Raw genomic sequence first — 16,691 nt, forward strand, 5'->3', positions numbered from 1 at the left:
ATCTACGACCAGGTGATTTTACTTGATTGATTATGGTCCTTCTATCAAGATTAGTTAGGGATTAAACCATCTACAGTCTAATTCATAAGGATTGATTATGGTTCCCTTCAAATGAAAATGAAGAACAGAGGGATAAAAACCATCTACAATAAAATATTCAACTTGATTGACTATGGTTCCTTTCTTGCATACAAAATCTAGAGGATTAAGGATGTCTATAGTCAAAATTTCATCTGATTGACTACATCTTATTGTGAAGAAAGGAGTGAGAAGGAAATCTTCTTTGTATCAAAAAGAAAAGAAAGAGAGAAATGTATTGTTGTAGAGTTTATCAGTTGTATTTCTTTTTTTCTTCTCATTCTTGTACACGTAAAAGAAATGCAAATGAAAAGTTATTTTTTAAGAAGTACTCTATTGTTCTTTTCTTTAGTTCTATGCAACCATTTCTCTAGGTCAGAATCAAAAGGGGTTCTCTACTTTCTTGTGGAGATGTAATTAAGGGGAACAATCTGTAAGGTTCCATGAATGGGCCTTACCCAAAATAATAAAAGCTCAATCACTTGATTGAGTGTATTATGTTGCATGAGAATTTATTAAAATTTTCACACCAACACTAGGCCATGGCAATTTATGCATATCCACGAGACAACATTTCCTGCTACCATAGCACAATAACCAAGTGTAGATCTCCTGTCATCTATACTGCCAGCCCAATCGACATCTGTATAAGCCTCCAACTTCATATGTCCATGCATAGTATTAGGATTCGGCCTGCCCTTGAATCCTATTAAGCTGATAACAGTCAAAGAAAAAGGAAGAGAAAAAGAGAGAGAGAAAGGAGAAGAAGAGAAGAAAGGGAGAGAAAGGTCTGGTTCAAATGAGAGAAAAAGTTCACTCTCCCATTTGGCCATATTTGTTTTATATTATTAATACTGTGGAAAAGACACATATGCCCCTGCTTAAATTAGGGACATTAGATCTAACATAATCTTACACATCAGCAACCTAAACATAAGCACAAAGACAGAAATACCCCTACATACTCGACACTAACACTCCCCCTCAAGCTAGAGAGTATATATCATATAATCCCAACTTGTTACATATGTAGTCCACTCTTCTCCGACTCAACCCTTCAGTAAATAAGTCTGCCCACTAGTTCGCTATGTTAACATATGCAGTATCTATCACTCCACTCAGCACCTTCTCTCTCACAAAGTGACAGTCAACCTCTCTGTGCTTGGTTCTCTCATGAAACACCGGATTAGAGGAAATATGAACTGCAGCTTGATTGTCACAGTAGAGCTTCATCAGAGTGTCAACAGTGTATCCCATCTCCTGTAGATGGTTCCTTAGCCATACTAATTCACAAGTAGTATGTGCTATATCTCTATATTCTGCCTCTGCATTGCTTCTTGCCACAACTGTCCGCTTCTTACTTTTCCATGTCACCAGATTACCCCCAAGAAAAGTGCAATAGCCTGTGGTAGATCTCCTATCAGATATAGAACCGACCCAATCAACATCAGTATATCCTTCTATTTCAAGTTTTCCACCACTTCTGCATATCAAACCACGACTAGAAGCCCCCTTTAAATACCTCACAATCCTTAGAACCACATCCTAATGTGGAACCAGAAGTTTCTGCATGAATTGACTTACCACACTAACCGCAAATGAAATGTTTGGCCGAGTAATGGTTAGGTAGTTCAGTTTACCTACAAGCCGCTGGTATCTGCCAGGGTCTTCAAACACTTCACCCATATCACTACTAAGATTAGTGTTTGTTTCCATAGGTGTTTCAATTGGTTTAGCACCTAACAAACATGTTTCTTCCAGCAAATCAAGGACATATTTCCTCTGACACAAGTTAATACCATGCTTAGACCTTGCTATTTCTATCCCCAAGAAATATTTCAATTTACCAAGGTCCTTTGTTTGAAAATGTTCCTACAGAAAAGTCTTCAACCTATCAATGCCCATTTTATCATTTCCGGTAATGACAATATCATCTACATACACCACCAATAGGATCTTTCCTACCTGAGAGTCATGACTAAAGACTAAATGGTCAACTTGGCACTGTTTCATACCAAACTTCTTTACCACCTCACTAAATCTACCAAACCATGCTTGAGGAGACTGTTTAATTAGAAATAGGATGAAGGGTACAACTGCATTTACCTTTCCGCAAGGCAATGGGAATACCAAGATTTGGGGTTGAGGCCGGTGTGGGGACAGTTGCCTGATCTATCGATGATGGAGCTGGAGGAGGAGCCGATACATGTGGGTGATGTGTATACACTTGAAGGATAGGTGATCGTTCAACAGGTGGTGGCACCAAAGGCAAGGACTTGGTCACATCTAGAACAAGAGGAACAAAATCTGCAACTAGAAGAGGAAGGGGAAGAGGTGATGAGGAGGAAGAAACATCACTGAACCCCAAGAAAAATGGAGTAGACTAAAAGAAGGTAACATCAGCACACACAAAGGAATGTCGAGAGCTAGGATGATAACACTTATACCCTTTCTAAGCCTAGGAATAGCCAAGGAAGATGCACTTAATGGATCGTGCATCTAACTTGTCCCTTCCTGGCCCCAGATTATGAATGAAACAGACACACCCAAAACCCGAGAAGAAAGAGGAAATGGAGACAAGGTAGGAAACAAAGTGGTGAATGGAGAATGACCATCAAGGATAGACGTGGGCATCTAGTTAATCAAGAAGCAAGAAGTAAGCACCGCATTTCTCCAAAAAGGTTTGAGGACATTCATGTGATGCATGAGGGATCGAGCAGTTTCCAAAAGATGACGATTCTTTCTCTTAGCCACCCCATTTTGTTGTGGGGTGTAGGTACATGAAATCTGATGGAAAATGCCATGTTGGTCCAAGTATTCTTGAAATGACGAAGAGAAATATTCACGGCCATTATCAGAACGGAAAATTTTAATGTGAACACCAAATTGGTTGCGAATCTCAGCATAAAATATTTGGAAAATGGTAAACAGTTCACTCATTTCTTTCATTAAATAGAGCCACGTCATCCTTGAATAATCATCAACAAAAATGACAATATTTATATCCCTTGTATGACATTACTTTATAAGGATCCCAAACATATGAATGAACCAAAGAAAAAGGACTCAACATACGGTTATCAACCCTAGGACTAAAGGGAACACGATGATGTTTCCCCAACTGACACGACTCACAATCCAAAACAGAAGGATGACTCAACGAAGGAATCAAAGACTTCAGAACTCTCAGCGAAGGATGACCAAATCGACAGTGCCACTGGAGAGGAGAAAGAGATGACTGGAGAGTTGTAGATGTACTCTACCACCGTAAAGATAATACAATCCACCAGCTTCATGCCCTCCACCAATCTTCATCCCCGTCTTGATATCCTGAAAAAACACACGAAGAAGGGTAAAAAGTAATAGAGAAATTAAGAGACTTGGTCAACTTACTTACTAACATAAGGTTAAATGGAAATTTAGGGACACAAAAAACTTAGGATAAGGGTACAGGGTCCATGTTAACATTACAAACACCACAAATGGAGGATGTGGAACCATTAGCAAGGGTAACGGATTGTGATGTTGGGCAATGAGGGAAGAAAACACACCTGTAGTTCCAGTCATGTGATCGGAGGCTCCAGAATCAATAATCCAGGGATTGTGTGTGGATGCCAGACAAGCCATACCTGAGTGTGCGAGAGTGGCCATGTTCTGCTGAGATGTGGCTTGGACAAACCTCTTATACTCATCACGAGGAACACTCATCATCTCCTTCCTGGGAACATCTATGGATGTGGGAAGCATCCGATCAGCTGAACGACTCTTTTGTCTGAAGCTACTGTCACTAGTCATGGCATGATTGGCCCAAGTTGAGGGTGGACCATGCAAGTCATAGCAATAATTAATGGTATGTCCATCCATACCACAATGTGTACACCTCCTCGAACTCGAACTACATCCTCTGCCACAGGCTCCCCCTGAATCTTGACCTCCAATACAACCACCACCACGGTAATATGTAGGTCCACCACCACCACTCCGGCCATATACCAGTCCACTGCTACCACTACGGCCAGACTGAGCTCCCCAAGCTCCACCTCTAACACCACTGCCCCTCAATACTGCAAAGGTTGATCTATCGAAAACACTAGGGTTCTTGGTAGATCCAATGAAAGATCCTCCTAAATCGAGCAAATAACTCTTCTAAGGAAGGGAGAGCTGACCCTCCTAGTATCTGAGCCCGCATTGGTTCATACTCAGATTTCAACCCCACCACAAATCGAGTCACATCAAGCTATTCTCTCTGCTGTTGCTGAATTTTGACAGAAGTGAGGGGGTGACAAACATTCAACTCATTGCTCTGATTACCCTATTGCAGATTAAAGTACTCTTGATACAACTGATATACTCTAGTTGTATTGTCTTGACCCGAATACAACTTCTTAGAATTGTCCCACACTTCTTTGGCAGTATCAAGAAACATGAAATTTACACTAATCTTGGGTTCCATACTGTTTCATAACCATGTGATAATCTGTGCATCTTCTTGTTCCCAATCATCATACTCATGAGAATCAGTGGAGGGTTTTTCTTCTCTTGTGTTTCACCTTCTTCTTTGCCTTAAGAAAGAGTTCTATAGATTTAGTCCAGGGTACATAATTTTCTCCATTCGGTTTAATATAGGTCATTTGAACATTCAAGTAATCAGTAGGGACCATCACATTAGTCTTACTATCACTGTTGTCTCCCATTGCTGAATTCTGTTATTGCTAAATTCGGCACACTGCACACTAGACCACACTACACACTGAACACACTGGTTTCAGCACTTACTATTGCTGAAAACTGCACTCTTTACACCACAAACCCTACCCCACGACTACCTGAAAACTCACCACACTGTTTGAGGACCACTCCCCCTTCGAATCACACTGAAAAATGCATAAACCCTAGCACACTACAATCTGAAATCCCACCATACAATCTGAAACAGATTTATCATTTGATTCACAACAAGAAGTTGCATAGAAATCTCTTACCTAATCACCCGAAAATCAGACCACACAAGGCACCCACTGCACCACACGAATCAGCCCTCTTCTCTTCATTGATTAGGCGAGGGCTTCTTAGAAACCACGACAACCAGCCACGACCAGCACAATTGGAGGCATAGAAACCTCCAAGGGAAGAGGGCGATCACTCCTTTTCAGCCCTTTCCCTTATCTCCAACTGATGGCGAAGGAAGCAAGAGAAAACCCTAGATTGGGTGCACAGAGAGCAGATTTCTGGGCAGATCCGATTTGCTCAACCTGGCTCTGATGCCATATTAGGATTCAGCCTGCCCTTGAATCCTGTTAGGTTGATAACAGTCAAAGAAAAAGGAAGAGAGAAAGAGAGAGAGAAAGGAGAAGAAGAGGAGAAGAAAGGGAGAGAAAGGTCTGGTTCGAATGAGAGAAAAAGTTCACTCTCCCATTCAGCCAGATTTGTTTTATATTATTAATACTGTGGAAAAGACACATGTGCCCCTACTAAGATCTAACATAATCTTACACATCAGCAACCTAAACATAAGCACAAAGACAGAAATACCCCTACATACTCGATACTAACTCATAGCAAAGAGGATGCCCTTTCCTTTAGGTAGCAAAAAACCCTCTCCACGGATGCCATGTGTGTACCTTTGGGGGTATGCATAAACTGACTGATTACACTCATTGCATATTAAATGTCTAATTGTGTCCCCAAGAAATATCTCAACTCCCCTAGATCCTTAATCTCAAACTTTTAATTAAATAACCTCTTGAGGTCTTGAACTTCTTTTGTGTCACTACCAGTCATAACAGTATCATTGACATACACACATACACAATAAGGTGACCCCAAACTCTCTCCTCTTAACAAAGAGGGTATGATCTAACTATGTCTAAGTATAACCAAACTGTACAAGGGCAGCTTGGAATCTATCAAACCACACTCATGGATACAGTTTAAGGTCATAGAGTGATTTTTTCAATTTTTACACCTTGCCTTTCATCTCTTCACCATATTTTCCTAGAAAAAGTGACACATTCACTTCTTCAATTAAATCGCCATTCAAGAAAGCATTTTTGACATCAAACTGATATAAGGCCCAATCATAATTCATTGCCAAAAAATAAGAGAATACACATAGAAGTCATCTTTACCACTGGTGAAAAAGTGTCCATATAGTTTATTCCATGCACCTGTGTATATCCCTTGGCAATTATACAAGCCTTATACCTTACACTTGTCCCATCAACATGATACTTAATGATATACACCCACTTATACCCCATAGGTTCCTTCCCAACAAGCAAGTCTACAATATCCCATGTATTGTTTTTATGAAGTGCCTCTATCTCACCCCTCATAGTGTCCCTCCATTCTGGTTTCAATAAGGCTTCTTTTACAAACTTGGTAATGGATTAAGATGAAATAGACGCTAGAAAAGCAAAAAAGGAAGGGAATAATAGGTTGTACGAAAGGTGTTTAGAAATACAGTGAGTTGTACATTTCCTCTTACCCTTTCTCATAGCAATAGGTAGGTCAAGGTCTAGGAAGGGAAGTACTTGGGTAGGTGGTGTAGGACTTATCCTCTCTTCAGGAGATAGAAATGCCTAGGACTCAACTGAGGATGGGGAAACAACTTGTTCATGCCTTAGCCTTTCCCTTTGGTACCATCTTTGGATAATAGGATGAGTAGTAAAACTAGGGAATGAATAAGTAGAGGGGGAGTAAGAATAGGTGAGCTGGGAGGAACAAAGGAAGTAGAGAAGAACACAACTCAATGGAACGCTCCCCCTTAGAAGTATGACCATAAAAGTGAACTGGTCCAGTAAAACTGACATTCATAGAAACCCATCAGGTTCCACTAATGGGATCGAAGCAATAATAACCCTTTTGTGTGGAGGCATAACAAAGAAAACTATCCTTTCAAGCTTTAGGTTTAAATTAATGCCTCCAAGAGCTAAAAATGTGAAAATAACAAGTACAGCCAAAGATACACAATGGAATGGAAAAGATATCAACATTTGAGAAGAGAACACCAAAGGGAGATTTGAACCCCAAAAGCTAAGGCATGCAATTAATGAGATAGGTAGTTGTCATAATGACATCATCCCAAAATTTTATAAGAACATGAGACGCAAAAAGCATACTCTTGGCTACTTCTACAACATGTTGGTTTTTCCTCTCTGCTACTCCATTATTTTGGAGTATGGGCACAAGAACTCTAATGAACAACCCCAAAATTCTCAAGGTAAGAAGTGAGGTCTTTCTCAAAATATTCTTTAGTATTGTCTGAGTGGAATATTTTGAATCTTTGGTGCAGGTGTCAAACTATGTGAGTAAAAATTTATGGAAACGCTTTACAAGATTCGATACTTCAACACAAGAGCACATAAGATAAAGCTAGGTATAACGGGGAAATCATCAGCAAACAAAATAAAGTATTTATAGCCACCCAAGCAAGGTAAATGGTAATGCTCCCACACATCAGAGTGAACAAAATGAAAAAGAGAAGTGGATCTTTTATTGCTTATTCAATAAGAGTTTTTACAATGCTTTGACAACTCACAAGACTCACAAGGTAAACTATACAAATTTATTCCATTAAATAATGTTGGAAACAAGAGACTCAATGAAGAAAAAGAAAGATGACCCAAATGATAATGACACATTATGACTTGACCAAGTGACTACAAAACATGCGACCTAAAGGTAACTTTCTAAGGAAGTACTTGACTTTGCTCAAGCATGTCCAGCAAGTATATCCCATTCGCCTCATCACCATTCCAATCACCTTTTGAGATATGATGTTTTGAAAAACACAATATGAAGGGAAAAAGGTTACACTACAATTCAAATATTTTGTTAAATTAATTGAGAAAAGGATGGTATTAAGCTTAGGTACATGAAAAACTAAAGACAAGGTAAGGAAGTCTGAGCTCTTGATGTTTCCCTTGCCTAAGATAGAGCAAGAGAGCCATCAGCAAGGGAAATTTTGTCTCGACCAGCTAAAAAATGATAGGTAGTAAATAAATGGGACATATGCTAAAGAGGAGTTGTTGTCTGAGGCAGAAGCATGATTCATAGTGGCACGAATACCTAAGTGGGCATTTGCTGAAGAGGGGTTGTTGCCTGAAGGAGTAGGAGTTGTGATAGTAGACTCGAAGTGGCTGGTGATTCAGCCATACCTCTCATACTCTTGCTCTACCAGTTTCAAGATGATCCCCTATAAACTTTTCACCACCAGGCTCCTTTTCATTCTAAGAGGAGGTGGCTACGTTAACATTGTTGCCTCTTCCACTCCCATTTTCTTCTTACCATTGTTATTTTCTTGAATCTAGCAGGTACTAACTCTAGATACAAATTCTAACAAGTGTCCTTTGCGTGTTTTGGTTTCTTACAATATTCCTACACATCCTTCTTTTTAGCAGTAACCTTTGGTTTCATACCAACATTGAAAAATTTATCAATTGGAGATTCCACAATCTGAACCTATCTCCTACTCTCCTGACTACTAACCAGGGCATAAGCTTGAGATATGGTCACCTTATCTTTTGGTAGGATATTCCACCTAACAATATCATATTTGGGATTAAGCCCGGTAAGGAACTCAAATACCCAATTCCTCTCTACTACCAACTTTCAATGAGTCTTACCATCTTTAGTGCATTGCCATACAACAGTTTCCATCACTCAATCTCCTGGAATAGTGATTTCATGATTGATAAATACACTACTAGAGACTTCTCCCCTTGTCTCAGATTATTCACCGCATTTTTGTGTTTATAGGCTCTAGCTACATTCAGAGTATTCACCCTCAAAATTTTCCAACTGGCTGAATGGAAACAAACATAAATAAAAAGGTGCTACTAGCCATGAAACTAACTCAGAGCCAAAACACATCTTCTATTACCTTAATCTAGGATTTCACAAATACCTACAACCTGAGAGAAAGAGAGATGTGGTCACTCCTACGAACACCAAACACTCTTCAAACCTCAAATGATCTCAATAAGGATCACTAGCCTTCCTTTCAAGCCCCAAACACCAGCTTGAATGAGTCCCTAGACCCCTTAACCTGTTTTCTCTAGTTGGATAGGGTTTTCAAGGGGAAAAAACTCCTAGAACCTGTCTTGGGCCTCAACATGAATGCGCAAACCTCTCCAGAAAAATCCCCCAACTAGGCGACATAAGCCTCCAGTCGATCAGCAACTTAATTCTCCATACACACTATGTATAAGCCTAAAAGAAGCATGAAATGGTGACCTGCTCCGAGACCAAGTTGAAAATAAACCAGCAACAAATCTGAGTTTATGTTAAGAGAAAAGAAAAAAAAAAAGAGAAGGAAAAGGAAGTCCATAAGGAAGAAGAAGAAAGTGGAAATTAGAGGGAGAAAAAAAAGAACTAACCGATCCTCTTTCATTCCCCTAAACACATTTTATCAAAACTGATTATAATTCAGGTACAATTACAAGGATGCCCTTAGTGAGGCAGCTAACTTGATAAGGAGAGTAAAAAGGAATAAAAGTGGCCCATAACTAAGATTCATTAACTTAACATAATACACTCTTAGCAACAGAAACAAAATAAAAAGATTAAGGCCCATTTGACAGATAATCTCTACAATTTCAACAAGGATGTATTTTGATAATCATGCATAATCATGAAGTTTCATTCTTTGACATCACAATATAAACAAATGAGAACAAAACAGAGAAAAGGGAAAGAAAAGAAACATACCGACAGGTTATGCACTATTACGTTTCTTACATCTTGCATCTGTAATTCAGCCTGTGAACATATTGGAGAACTTGTATCAATTTATAACTTCATTTGGACTCATGGTTTGGCATCATCCTCGAAATAAATTGCATTAAGATTTAAGAGCTTAGTGTTTAAAAATAGACAAGGAAGGCATTTAAAATGTTCGCTCTACAATATATCTAAAGTTGGAAAAGTCATTGCTTATTCCAAACTCCAAATATGTACTAGAATAAAACTCAAATTCTTGTCATTAAAGGGATTATCAAGACACTTAGCACACAAGAAGGTAGGTGCATGGACATTTCTTTAGCATCCAGAGTACTATGATAGATAGAATGGTTCTGAAACCCCACCCTATTGATTATTGACCTAACTGGTCACCTAGGTCAGATACATCGATAGTTAGTTCTGAACCATTACATCTTTGCCACATGGACTGCAAGAAGTTAGAGAATGCAACTACCATATACAATATTTAGACTACAAATTCAACCAGCATATTAAATTGACATATACAGATACCAAAACACAACTTTTACAACTTCCCATAGCAATTTTGGATACGTACTTGCAATGACTTTGTTAGATGCACCACACTACGTTTCGTCGCTCCATATGCTGCAAATCTACAGGACAAAAAGGAAGAACTATCACACTCCAAATATAGTCCTAAGAAAAAATAAAAACAAATCTGCATGAAATTAAAGGAGCTTCAAAGAGTAAAGGATATACATTCCAGCTGATAAATCCATGGGACAATGTTATAAATGAGCTTTTACTTTTAAAAAGGAAATATAATGTAAGACAAACTAGATCATGAAATTTCTGAATAAACTTTGTGTAAGACAATCCACAAGTAGTCTTTTCATTGATCAATGAAAAGAATATAGACACTATAAAGAAAGTATGGACAACTTGTAAGTCCCATGTATCTTCTTAAACTGGAATTAGAGTCTGACTAGTCCAAGAACAAGGCCCACATTTGGGTCAAACGGGATGCAAATAGGATGGTGGATACCCTAGCAAAACAAGGGGAAAATAGATCTTCCTTGTACTGGGCAGAATTGTAACTAATTACTGGAGATTGCAGTCGGTCCCTCTGCAATCTTTATCTATTGTAACTTAATTTCTCAGTTATTAATGAAAGTTTTTTTGCTGATCAAAAAAAAAAAAAAAGAACAAGGCCCGCATATTACCTGTAATGAAACCTGTAAGGCTCGAAACCCTGCACGAAGACTTAAGAACTCATAGCTTAGGACCCGCAAACGAAGCCAGCCTATCAAGCCACCTTGTCATGAAACCTGTATGGCTCGAAACCATGGATCCGCCAGCTCTTGGCTTTGCCAACCCATTACGGAACCTGCAAAGCCACAAGCCTTGGACTCGCTACTCCTCTGGTCTCAGCATGCCAGCAAGAAGCATGCAAGGCCTGATCTCACTGACCCGGCTTCGGCCAAAAGCCTCCCTCATAGCCTCACTTCCCTCTCGACCTCAACCTTGTCAAAGTCACACTGCAACTCGCTCAGCGAGAGATACCATGCATACTCAAATAGGCCTCAACCCCAAGGTTGTGCAACGTGGTGAGACCTGGAGAAGGGTGTCAAGGAAAGCCAGCACAGGCTACTACCTGGTCCCCCACTCCACGCATGTCCCCATTAAAGCAATCTAGGATCTGGTGTCCTAGGTAACTAGTAATGGCCAAGGAATATCCCAAAAAGCTGCATGTAAGTTAACTGGGAATGGCTGAGGAATTCCCCAAAAGACTGCAAATATCTGCATGGCCAGCTTTTCCCCTACAAATGTGGGATTTGGTTGCTCTCCAAAACAACAAGCCCCTGAATGGTTTGTCATACTTAAGAGCTTATCTTCCCCACACAACTCTCCAAGAGAGACATTCAACACACTTAGCACCCTTGGCATCTGAATTCCCAACCTTCAAAGTCCACAGACGTCCACTCAGTTGTGGGCTTACATCCACATAATATCAAAAAAAAAAAAAAAAAACAAAAAACAAAAAAGAAAGAAAAGAAAGAAGGTGCTGGTTGCACTTTCCTAACCAATGCCAAAAAATGATAGCTGGTATGGTTGAAGAGAGTAGAAGTTTAGGACTGTTATCAGTCTTGAACCCTAATGGATTTCAGGTTCAAAAATAAGAAGAAAGGTAAAGAGAAGAGAGGAGGAAGAGGGAGGAGAAGCAGTAGAACACAAGAGTTGAAAGGAGGAGCAGAAGCTTAATGTTCTGCCACCACCACTTTAATTAATATTTATAGGTTATGCTCATTATATGGAAAGGACAGATCTGCCCTTAGTCTTTACATAACATAACAGAGCAAAATAAGACTGAAATAAATAGCAACTGAAACAACTAAATGACCAACGGCTAACCCTAGGAAGACTAGAACACCTTCTACCCTACGAACACAGTGGGGCCATAGCTGTGGGGCCCACATCAGTGTTCTCTACACTCCCCCTCAAGTTGGGAATAAATGTTTATCATTCCCAACTTGGATAGATCCGCCTCTAGCTTCTTCTATGGTACAACTTTGGTGAGGATATCTGCCAGCTGCATGTTGGAGGTGATGTACGGGAGACACACTTCTTGTGATGAGACCCTCTCTCGTACAAAGTGTCGATCAACTTCAATATGTTTAGTTCTGTCATGCTGCATCGGGTTGTGTGCTATATTAATAGCCACTTGATTATCACAATACAACATCAGGGGCTTCTCATACTCAATACCCAACTCAAGTAGTGATCTCAGCCAAAGAATTTCAGCCACTCCGTTAGCCATTACCTGTACTCAGTTTCAGCACTAGATCGGGAGACAACACTCTGTTTCTTACTCCTCCAAGAGACTAGGTTACCTCCCACAAGAGCACAATATCTAGAGGTAGACCTTCTGTCATCAACACTCCCAGCCCAATCGGCATCCGTATAGATCTCCACCTTCATGTGGCCATTGTTCTTGAACAGTATACCTCTATCCGGGCATCTCTTCAAGTATGCTAGTATTCTTTCTACTGCAAGAAGGTGCGTGGTTCTAAGAGAATGCATGTACCGACTGACAACACTAACTACATAACTGATATCTAGCCGAGTGAGGCATAGATATAGGAGCTTTCCCACTAACCGCTGGAACATAACCTTGTCTTCAAGCAGCTCCCCACTCTCTGCATTAATCTTGTGGTTCTGTTCAATGGGTGTATCCGTAGGTTTGACACTCAGCTTTCCAGTTTCCGTCAATAGATCTAGAACATATTTCCTCTGAGAGACAAAGAGCTATTTGAGGGACTCAATCTCATGGTTGTCATTTCCTGTCACCACAATATCATCAACATATACTACAAGTAGTGTCAGAGAGGACTCCACTCTCTTGATGAATAGTGTATGATCTGACTAGGCCTGTACATAACCGAACTTCCCAAGGGCTAGTCTGAATCTGTCGAACCAAGCTCTAAGTGACTGCTTCAAACCATACAATGCCTTATTGAGCCGGCAGTCCTTCTTACCTGCCTCTGTATCATAGAATCCAGGAGGCAACTACATGTAAACCTCTTCCTGCAAGTCCCCATTCAAGAAGGCATTTTTAACATCCATTTGGCACAAAGGCCAAGTGTGGCTTGCTGCAAGAGATAATAGAACCCGAATGATGGTCATCTTGGCTACCGAGGCAAATGTCTCCAAGTAATCTATATCATAAGTCTGAGTGAACCCTTTTGCAACTAGCCGAGCTTTGTACCTCTCAATGAAATCATCCACATTGTGCTTCACAGTAAATACCCATCTGCATCCAACTGGTTTCTTTCCTTTGGGCAAGTCAACTAGCTCCCAGGTATTATTTTTCAACAGGGCATCCATTTCAACTTGCATTGCACCTCTCCACTCCAGGACTGATAGGGCTTTTTGCACTGTTCTTGGAATAGGGACATTAGCAACGGAAGTGAGATAGGACCTGTAGGAGGGAGATAGACGATTATAGGACAAAAACTGGGAGATGCAGTGGGTTGTAGATGTGGTGCAATGTCGTTTTCCTTTACGGATGGCAATGGGAAGGTCAAGGTCATCTACAGGGGGTGAGGTAGCAACAATGGAAGGAGTCTCTATGGGCCCTGGGACTGTAATGTCTGGACTTGGAGCCGCAGAAGAGGTTGGAGCTGGCCGGGACTGCTGATGACCGGGATCAACCTGCCTGCATCGCCTGTGATAGACTCTCAACTCCCAATCCCCCTGACCACCCTCGCTACTGTAGCCCTCATCACCCAATGGAATAGGTAAAGGAACAACCCAAAAAGTATTAACCCTGTCCTCACTGCACTCCCCCTGAAGAAAAGGACCCAAATCTCCACGCTCACTACTCTCCCCCTGAGGAGAGACCTGAGAATAGTAGGGTGTCTCAAAGAAAGTGACATCCATGGATACAAACTTCTTCCCTGAGACAGGATCATAGCAGCAATAACCCTTTTGAGTTTGTGCATAACCAAGAAAGATGCATTTGGAGGCCTTGGGTTCGAACTTGGAGTGATGGGGACTGAGAAGCTTAACAAAACAGGTACAACCAAATGTTTTGAGGGGAATAGTAAACAACTCCTCATTGGGGTATAGAAGTATGATGAACTTACAATTTATCTATATTTTATGAGGTTTTTGCATGAAATTTTATAATGGTTTAATTAAATTTTTGCCGTATTTTAGCTTGATTGCAAGAAAGATTTCAGGGGGAGCCAAATCAACAAAAAGAAGGAAAAAGCAAGAAAAGAAAACCCAAAAATTTATCAAGTTCAGCCCGGCCCAGCCATGAGAGCAAGAGAATTTCATTCGGCCCAAGAAGAGCAAGTGAAACTCTTTGGAAAATCCAAGGGAAGAAGCCTAGCTATGAGGAGAATTCGGCCCAGCAAGGAAGGCCCATTTTTAGCCCAAATAACAGCCTAGAGTGTAGCCCACATGAGCTCAAAAGCAAGCTAAGTTGTAGCCCAAATAGCAGCCCAAAGGGAGCTAGGGGCGGCAACTTCTAGGAGTTTCTTGAAGAGAAGGAGGGAGCACTCTAGAAGGTTCATGAGGGGTGTAATACACCCCATTCTAGAGGCTTCAAGAAGGGGCAAGAGCCCCCTTGAAAAACTATATAAGGAGGCCTCTAGGAGGGGAGAAAGTTGTTCAATTGCTTGAGAGAAAGGCTCTCCCACTCTTAGAGGTTCAGCCACCTTGAGAGAAGAGAAGAGAAGAAGGCTAGGCGCAAGGAAGAAGAAGAAGAAGGGCTGAAGGAAGTTCAAGACAAGCAAGCTAGAAGAAGAAGGTGAGTTCGAATTGAGGGATTGTGATTCAAAGATTTTTTGTAATAAATCATTTGTAGTTTCATTCTCTTTTGATTTGAATTCAGTTTCTTAGTTATATGTTCTTTCTTCTTTCTCCTTGTTTCCATTCTTCCTTGATGTATTTCAGCTTGTAAAATTTCAGTTCAGCAATCTAATTCTTTTTGATTCATTCAAATGATCATGCATTGTACTTGAAGTTTCTTGAATAAGGGTGTGATTGCAGATCAATTCGGCCAACTAACCTTCAAAACTCAGATCTGAATTCTCAGATCTGAGATTGCAAGATCTGAATTGCTTGAAAGAGAATTCAGATCTGCAAATTTCAGATTGGGCGAATTAATCTACAGCTTGGAATTCCTAGAGTGCTTGAGAGAGACTCTAGGAATTCAGATCTACTATTCAAGAACTGAATTGAGTGCAAGGTTAGAGATAACTTGCACAATTCAGTTGGTGATCAATTTAGATTTGAATTGATGCCTTAGAAGTGTTTGAAGAAATGCATGCATGGGGATTAGATTCTTGCTAGAGATAGAAGAACCGTCACTCATGCATAGGATGAACATGCGCTTGAGAGAGGCTGTTCATGACCTTGGGGTTTCATCAAACCAAGGCTCAATCATGATTCATTCAAATGATCCAAATTGATAGATTGCTGAATTCTGAGATTGACATTTACTGCTTACTCTTCTAACCTGAATTGAAGGCAATTGGACCAATGATTTAGATAGATTTTAATTTAGGATTTCTTAGCTTTCATTAGAGTTTTGATTTATTTGTTGATCAGATAAGAAATGTTCAATTTAGTATTGGTAATTGTTTCCTAAATCCTCGTGGGAACGATACTTCACTCACTACTTTATTACTTGAACGGCTAGTGCACTTGCTAGTGTCACAATGAGCCACACATCAAAGTAAAAAAGGAGGTTTCATATCAAGAACCCGAGAAGGAACCCGATTAATAAGATATACCACCGTAAGGATAGCATCACCCCAGAAGCGAATAGGGACATTGGAGGTAAACATAATACTTCTAGCCATCTCCAAGATGTGCCTATTCTTCCTTTCTGCAACCGCATTCTACTGAGGTGTATGAGGGCAAGTGCTATGGTGGATAACCCCATGATTAAGAAGGTACGATGCCAATGGCTTAGCAAAGTATTCATTTGCATTATCAGATCTAAGAACTTTGATCCTGGCATCAAACTGGGTTATGATCATTTGGTGGAAGTTTTGGGTCAGGGCAGGAACCTCATCTCATGAATGCATAAGATAAACCCAAGAAAACCGGGTGTGGTCATCAACAAATAACAAAAAATATCTGTACCCACCCATAGAAGGAATGTGATATGGCCCCCAAACATCAGTATGCACAATATCAAAAGAACTATTACTCCTTTTATTACTCAATGAATAAGAGTTTCTACAATGTTTAGCAAACTCACAACTTTCACATTTCAACTGAGACGATTCAACAGATTCAAACAAAGTAGGAAACAGACTCTTTAAGAACCGAAAAGACAAATGACCCAATCGGTTATGCCAAAGCATAACCGGACTCACAACCTGAGA

At 40.2% G+C, this 16,691-nt stretch overlaps 1 protein-coding gene across 2 annotated transcripts in view; it reads right to left on the minus strand.

Moving 5' to 3' along the window:
* NOL (NYC1-like protein) overlaps positions 1 to 16,691 on the minus strand; it is a 72,429-nt gene that overhangs the window by 21,513 nt on the left and 34,225 nt on the right. For both annotated transcript variants that reach the window (XM_088968917.1, XM_088968918.1), the window contains exons 8-9: positions 10,382 to 10,439; positions 9,790 to 9,840 (exon numbers count right to left, since the gene is read on the minus strand). In XM_088968917.1, the coding sequence (XP_088825043.1) occupies positions 9,790 to 9,840; positions 10,382 to 10,439 (109 nt within the window). The remainder of the gene's footprint in view (positions 1 to 9,789; positions 9,841 to 10,381; positions 10,440 to 16,691) is intronic.

The sequence above is a fragment of the Nelumbo lutea genome, chromosome 2 (genome assembly GCF_056320005.1).
Source record: "Nelumbo lutea isolate HS-2025 chromosome 2, American lotus-T2T, whole genome shotgun sequence".
NCBI classification, from domain to species: Eukaryota; Viridiplantae; Streptophyta; class Magnoliopsida; order Proteales; family Nelumbonaceae; genus Nelumbo; species Nelumbo lutea.